The sequence below is a fragment of the Prunus mume genome, linkage group LG6 (genome assembly GCF_029339155.1).
Source record: "Prunus mume cultivar Tortuosa linkage group LG6, ASM2933915v1, whole genome shotgun sequence".
Lineage (NCBI taxonomy): Eukaryota > Viridiplantae > Streptophyta > Magnoliopsida > Rosales > Rosaceae > Prunus > Prunus mume.
This window is the reverse complement of record NC_142703.1, coordinates 15,450,533-15,458,488: the sequence shown is the minus strand read 5'-3', so window position 1 is coordinate 15,458,488 and position 7,956 is coordinate 15,450,533. Positions and strand designations below refer to the sequence as shown.

Here is a 7,956-nt window from a genome sequence, read left to right as displayed (position 1 = left end):
ATTTATATGACATAATCCAAAGGATGTCGAGGAAAAAATAGAGAAAATCAAAGACCAATCGTATAAAATCCCCTACAAATTCAATAATTGATTATCTTAAGTTGACTCGCAAATTCCAAATTTTTCTAGAATTATTATTGCGTGTAGAAGCCAAAATTCAAGATATGAACTTTGTAGACCGTGACAGATTTGCGATTTGATAATTTTTTTTCCAGCCATGCACCTTTGAGTAAAAAAAATGAGATTCTTTTTAAAATTTATTTTTCACATTGGGTAGCAAATGAATAGCGTGCAGCAGTAGATCCAAATTCCAGCACTGTGAGAAGGAATTATAGCCAATTATGTTAAGGTAGAGGTGGGGCCCAGTTAATCAACATCGTTTCTCTTATGGAAACCCACCAGTCCAGCAACCCACCCTGTTGATGTTATCCACACGACGAAATTTTTGTGGAGAGCGAGAGACACCCTGGACCCGCAAATTCCTCTTCCTTTCTCTCTCATCTCTCTAATCTGTTCATCTTTGACCTTTGACTGCCCCCACTGCCACACTATTCAAACCTAATTATAGTTTGATCCACCACCTATTTTCTGCTTCTGCCCTTTTATTTTTGCCTTATCTCTATTCTTCACCATGAAAATCCATATATTTTGTTTCTTGCAAAACTATGTAAGTTTCACTTCACTTGTGCCCTTCTTAGTGTTGCGATGTGAGCTTCACCACTCTTTTTCTGGGTAATAAATAAGGAAAGTTTTTGTCACCTATTCTTTCGTAAGGTAGGTAAAACTATGTAAGTTTCACTTCAATTATACCTAAAGTGGCTTGTATTTAAGAGCATATAGATGAGTTGTTTCACTTATTTAGCATGAATTTTATATTCAACTAAAATATTCAAAAGCTTTTAACATGCCACTCAATTCATTATTAAATCGGCTTTTATTATGTTGGATTTTTCCAACAAAGTCTTTCAATTTTATGGTTGACTGAAGTATTCAATGATGAAACTATATTCACATTATTTATCTTCAATTTCTTGGACAATTTTGAGGTAATTTGAACACCTTTAAAAAAGTTTTAAAAGTTAGTTAGGAGTTGAACAAAAGCTTACAAAAACATAGAAAACAAAAAAAGGAAATAACAACTTATAAAAGTGGCTCAATAATAAATGGTAAATGTTGTAAAAGCAAAAAGTTTTCTTGTAATTTGGCGATTCATGGTACAATCAAAAGTCAGCAGATTTTGGTTATATTCAACAATTCTCATTAGAAAATGTAAATATAGTCAAATCTATAAACATGAACGTCTTGCTGTGGAAACATGTTAGGTGTAAAATTAGTATTAAATTACTTGACACATGAAAAATCAAATTCAATTACTTGATATACATGCAATGCAACCCTAAACTTTATATAATCTAATATTTATATTGGATTGGATGGATGGTGAAGTTTTGTAAGAAGAAGGGCATGAATGCAAAGACCACTACCCACCCATAATGAGTGAATGATGCGCATTACCCAATCAATCTCCTAGAACAATGACAGCCGCACGTTAAACAAATCCATGATGTAAACAGGAGTAAGATTTTAGATTGGGGATGGAGGGCTGGCTAATAAGAGAAAGAGGAATGGGTCCCACCCCAGTCCAGTCTAGTCCAATCGCACCATCTCAATTTTGACCCAACCTTAACCTAACCAGGGTCACGCTGGGTGGGTCAGCTTTCCCCAATACACCACACGTGTGGCCAATCTGGAGTCAGATGTAGGCACAGAGAGAGAGAGAGAGAGAGAGAGAGAGAGCCCCTTCTAGCCCTGCTGGGTATGTTTCTCTGTTCCACTTGGTCCAATATAAAAGCCCCTAGTAAGCAAAGCGTAACTAAGCCAAACCCAAAAATCAGAATTTGCAGAGCCCTCAGATTTAGTAACACACACACAGAGAAAGAGAGAGAGAGAGACAAATATAGGGATAGAGAGAGAGAGGAACAAATGCCTGGGAGTTTAGAGCCGTTGGATTTGGGGGTGCAGATACCATACCACTTCAGGTGCCCCATATCGCTAGAGCTCATGCGCGACCCCGTTACGGTCAGCACTGGGCAGACCTACGACCGCCCCAGCATCGAGTCGTGGGTCGCCACGGGCAACACCACCTGCCCCGTCACGCGGGCCCCGCTCTCCGACTTCACTCTCATCCCCAACCACACCCTACGCCGCCTTATCCAGGATTGGTGCGTCGCCAACCGCTCTTTCGGCGTCGAGCGCATTCCCACTCCCAAACAGCCCGCTGACCCGACCCACATCCGCCACCTCCTCACCCAATCGGCGTCTAATTCCAACACGTACCCGACCAGGCTCACCGCCCTTCGCCGCCTACGTGGCCTTGCCCGCGACCTCGACAAGAACCGCTCCACCATCTCCTCCCAGAACTCCCGCGAAATCCTCGTTCAGCTCGTGTTCGCCGATACCGGCTCAGAATCTTCCGAGTTGACTCACGAGGCGCTCGCGCTTCTCGTTCTGTTCCCGCTCCCAGAGTCCGACTGCGCAGCGGTGGCGTCGGACCCGGACCGGGTCGCGTACCTGGCCCGGCTTGTTCAGCACTCGTCGATGGAGGTCCGAGTCAACTCGGCCGCGTTGATCGAGAACGTCCTGGCCGGGTCGCGGACGGCGGAGCTACGAGCTGAGATTAGCAATGTCGACGAAATCCACCAAGGCGTCGTTTCGATTCTCCGCAACCCAATCGCGTATCCCCGCGCGCTCAAAATCGGAATCAAGGCGCTCTTCGCCTTGTGCCTGGTGAAGCAGACCCGAAACAAGGCCGTATCGGCCGGCGCGCCTGAAACGCTCATCAACACCCTGGCCGACTTCGAGAAATGTGACTCGGAGCGAGCGCTGGCGACGATCGAGCTGCTCTGCAGAGTCCCCGACGGTTGCACGGCGTTTGCTGCGCACGCGCTGACGGTGCCGCTGCTGGTGAAGACGATACTGAAGATCTCGGACCGAGCGACGGAGTACGCCGCCGGAGCTCTGCTGTCGCTGTGCTCGGCGTCCGAGAAGAGCCAAAACGACGCCGTGGCGGCGGGCGTGTTGACGCAACTGTTGCTGCTGGTGCAGAGTGATTGTACGGACCGGGCCAAGCGGAAGGCCCAGCTGCTGCTGAAGCTTCTTCGGGATTCGTGGCCCGAGGATTCAGTTGGGAATTCTGATGATTTTGTTTGCAGCGAGCTCGTAGTACCATTTTGAATTTCCACTTTTTTGTTTTCTTCTTCATTAATTTTCTTAATCTCAATTTTTCAGATTGTCATTAGAGAAAAAAAACAAGGGAAGTGAAAAAAAGAGAGATGAAAATTGGGATTGTAGATTATTGGTATATAAAGAAATTGTAATTTTTGTGTATTTTTGTATGTAAGGATTTTTGCTTAGATGATTAAACGAAGTTGCAAAAGCATAGAGAAAAGTTTAGATATGTTCTTGTATGTGAATCTTTTAATTAATTACATTTTTTCATCAGAAAAGAAAAACGAATGTACTACTATACGGAAAGGGAGATCGAACTCGAAAACAAAAGATACAAAGGATTGGGTGACTGAGACGGTTGTGAATGGCATATCAAGACTCCAATGGGACTGCGTGACGAAGACTGTGAATATAATATAAGAATTGAATTTGTAAATAAATGTTGGGATTAAAAATCAAATAAGAACAAGAGAGGCAGAGAATCCTTGTATGAATAATATGAATTTGGTGACCGCCATTCGTCACCCTATTTCTCAATTGACTGATTTGAATAATTTGGTGACACATCTAATCATGCATAATGGTTGTTTTTTTTTTGACAAGCTTTGACTGGGCTTCTTTGTTTGTGGAATTTTAATTGGTTAGGCTTACCTTTTGGGGTCTCAAATTGTTGGAAATCATTAACACATGCATTTAAGCCCATAAAAGCCCAAATAACAAATCAAATAGATGTTAGGTTAGGTTTCTGTTAGATTTCCAAAGATGGCGCTAGTACTGCCCCACGCATGCATGCTAAAGGTGTACATCAAAATTTTGGCGAGTTAACAATGTCGGATCCTAATAACTCTTTCCAAAAGTCAGACTGTCTGACAACATAAGAAATTTGTTATTGGTAGACTGTGAAAGTCGATTATAGACGTGTAATTTAAATTAACAATCTAACTAGTGATACAAGTATTTATCTGATAAGATGAGTCTGGTAGGAAAACATTCTTCAATTATCATATATGTGGCTTGAAAGTAGAGAAGATGATGTTCACATGTTTGTGGGAATAAAAGTGTGGAATCACATGGCTTGGTTCTTATTCTTTGTGCCTGTGATGGCTACTAGTGCTCACATGCCAACCCAACTTTGTTTGCTACTCTTTTAGTCACAACAACAGATGGGAATTCAATTTGTCCACCCAACACTATGATACTACAGCATTTGGGTCCCAAACTATAATGTCTCTCTCTTCTAACTTTGTCAATATATAGGGGCATTCTTACCCCCATTGCTTTATTCTCTCTCTCTCTCTCTCTCTCTCTCTCTCTCTCTCTCTCTTTTTTTTTTTCAGAGGGTAAATTTAGTTTGGAGTTGTTGAGGAATATTGATCCACGATATCTTGGGTGGTCGCCAGTGAGGACATAATAAGATGAATATGTTTTGAAGGTATACTCGACTCAAAGAGATAATGACATGCTTAGTCAAACGGTATTATTTTTACAAATCATTTCTTACTTCCTTTCTTGATCTTGCTCGATGTGGGATTTGGACTACACTGCTTAAAGCAAACATGCATGGAATTCAACAACTCTTCCTTTTCACGCGTGAGGGAGAACAAAACTTACAATAAGTTTATGATGCATTGGTCTGCAGCCTTTTCTTTAATCAGCTAGAGAAACTTGTGTAGAACAATCATCGTTGTTGGAAAGATTCGACCAATAAAATATGGAGGGGAAAGTAAGCAAGAAATAGCTAGGTTTCATTCCAACTTCTACCTACTTGTACAAAAATGAAACTCATTTGGTTTCACTCTAACAGGTACATTTCTTCTCATGGTTAGGTCTTAGTTGCATGAACTTAAGTTTACTCAAATTCTATCGGGATCCATCAAGCCGAGCATGTTCTCTACACTAATGTAGAGAGTGTAAAGAGCATGCTCCCCTAGTTAGCAAGTTAATGGGTCTCAATGTGGTTTAATGTCTCATGCTTTTAAGTTTTCAGGATGCGAATCAAATTGATAAAATTGAAAGCATACAGTGACGAAATATGGTTTCGGGTGAAACACACAATGACCAAAAATGTGTTCTATATTCTACAAAGAACAAAGTTTTGGGCCGACTCTTAATTTCACTCAACTGGTTCAAATACTAGGCCCAAAAGAACTTGTCCAAGGCAATTTCAGTCAGCTAGTAGAGATTTTGGTCCATGATCTTTAACTCCTGCCCATTCAGTCATTGGGCTTAGTGGCAATCTGGATCTAGTAACTTTTGCTTGCATATTTTAGTCTACTTTCTCCCTTGAAATGAACAAATAACAACTCTATAGTTACTTATTTTCTCTTCTTAGTTGATTCACCCTCTAACCCAATTCTCTGTTGGCTTCTATAGTAGGCTAAGTGTTTTGTATAAATCTCTTCACCTAATAATTTTAGGATTGTTTTATAAGTTTGAAGGTGGAGTCCACAACTTTGGTATCACATGCATGGAGGAAGTTTCCTTGCATCTTCCAGGAACTTTCCTTTCCTTGTATTTGCCAAAACCTTAGCCTATAAATAGGCATATTACTTGCAATGGGAAGATACACCAACGGAGAAAAGAAGAAAAGAAGCCGAGAGAGAGAGAGAGAGAGAGAGAGAGAGTGAGCCATAAGTTTCTTGATTATAAGATCAAAGGGAAGTTGAAGTTTCTTGGTTACTCATGTTCATTCACAATATGAACTAGAAGTTCATATCATTTTAAGAGTTTGAAGTAAAGTCTTTGAAAAGCTGAACTTTTAGAAAGTGGGAGGAAATGAAGTTGAATCATAGTTACTTCAATCAGACCTTACAAAGGCAATTTATGAAGTTGAAATGAGAGTTTGTTGTCTGTTACCTCACCAATTTCCTTCCCTGATGCTTACCTACATTGTGATCAAAATTAGGATTTTTTTGTATATTTCTTTCTTTTTATAACTCTCTGTTCCCAAAGGATTTTGTGTCTTTAGAACCTTCATATGAAGAACAAATCCCTGTTTGAACCTAACACTTAGGATTTTTATTTTTTATTTTTTTTGACATAGGAAATTGAATTATGGTTTTTACTCTTGCAATATATAACTAGATCATCAAGCGTTCTATTATATTTGTTGAGGAAACCTGATTTTGAAGAATCTTTGAGTAAAGTTTTTCATACTGAAGGATATAAGAAATACTTGTGTTATTTCATACTTGTACTCCTTTTAGTATTTTGGTATTTTGCTTCTAATAGGTAAAAGGTTATGTACGTCATCTTCAGTGGTGACCAAATGAATAGATAAGACTTCCAGAAGAACGGCTTGCAATATGTACAAAAGACCGTTTCAGAAGAACGGCTTGTATTATGTACAAAAGACCGTTTCAGAAGAATGGCTTGAATAATCCTGATATGTATTCATTTTGTATCATTTAAATGAATTATTAAATACAATGCAAATCTTGAAGATTGCAAATTGAATACATTGATAATACACTGCATAGATTAAAATCCTAGAAGAGTGACTCAAGGGTATGATAGTGTTAATGTAATGTGCCTAATGCGTAAGAAATTGTATGAATTAAGGTTCCTGAAGGACAAAACTTATGACACAGTGTCAATGGAAATTATTCAAATGTCCAACTAAAATTTCTTTTGTTGGCAATTACATCTGATATTTTTAATAATTTATTCAAAGATCATATTTCTTTGGAAAACTATATGCGAGGGGATTTTTTATGAGGCTATTTTCAAGTCGTTAGGGGGAGAATTGGTTTTTCTTGAAAGAACAGAGAATGACGTGAATAATTATGGAATATATTAACACAATGTACTATTTTTCCTTCATCCAGGTTTTTATCTCACTAACAACACCCATATTGTCCCAAACTTAACTATCTACAAAGCCCAATAGGTATGAGGTTTTATCACAAAAGGCTCCAATGCTATTAGGAGTGGAACCACTTATTATAAGTTGTGATTTATTTAGTAAAGTTTTCGATATAGTACTTATATTCTTCAACACACCCCCTTCACATGGGATCACCACATAATGGGCCACACGTGGAGCCAAGTCCACATATGAGTCAATTATTTAAGCCTAACATGAACACCACATATTGGGTAAGGAGTAGGTGTAAATTCAAGCCCAACATGTGAACACCACATATAGGGTAAGGGTAAAGGCTTAGTTCAGGGTTAGTCAATCAACCCGCTTTAATATCATGTTAAATTTCAAAGAAATAGGCAATTAGCTCATTACTAGCAACACCGATATTGTCTCCAACTTAACCATCTACAAAGCCAAGTAGGTGTGAGATTTTATCAGAAAATGCCTTGGTGATATTAGTAGTAAAACCATTCATTATATCTTGTATTTTATTTAGTCAAATTTCTAATGCGGAACTTATATTCTTCAACACCCACAACTTTGGTATCACATGCATGGAAGCTTGCATCTTCCAGGAACTTTCCCTTCCTTGTATTTGCTAAAACCTTAGGCATATCACTTGCAATGGGAAGATACACCAACGGAGAGAGAGAGAGAGAGAGAGAGAGAGAGAGAGAGAGAGAGAGAGAGCACCAATATGATATCACTGCTGCTTATTTGCAAGTTAACAGTCCCCTATTATTTTAGGTTTATTTACAACAAGAATGAATATTCAATATGGTATCAAAGCTACTAAATGCAAGTCACCTTAATAGAGACGCATAAAAATTCTTGAATACTCAAAGAAGAGACCATTTGTTCAT

The 7,956-nt window shown here is 39.3% G+C and overlaps 1 protein-coding gene across 1 annotated transcript; it reads left to right on the top strand.

Annotated features, from left to right (window-relative positions):
• Nucleotides 1–1,791: 1,791 nt before the first annotated feature.
• Nucleotides 1,792–3,457, top strand: LOC103335258 (U-box domain-containing protein 26-like). Its single transcript, XM_089055290.1, has one exon. It carries the CDS (start codon nt 1,819–1,821, stop codon nt 3,232–3,234), a length of 1,416 nt encoding a protein of 471 aa, XP_088911416.1. The 5' UTR covers nt 1,792–1,818; the 3' UTR covers nt 3,235–3,457.
• The last annotated feature ends 4,499 nt before the right edge of the window (nt 3,458–7,956 follow it).

Coding starts and splice junctions, on each gene's coding strand:
- LOC103335258 (XM_089055290.1), top strand. CDS start 1,819: ATGTTTCTCTGTTCCACTTGGTCCAATATAAAAGCCCCTAGTAAGCAA.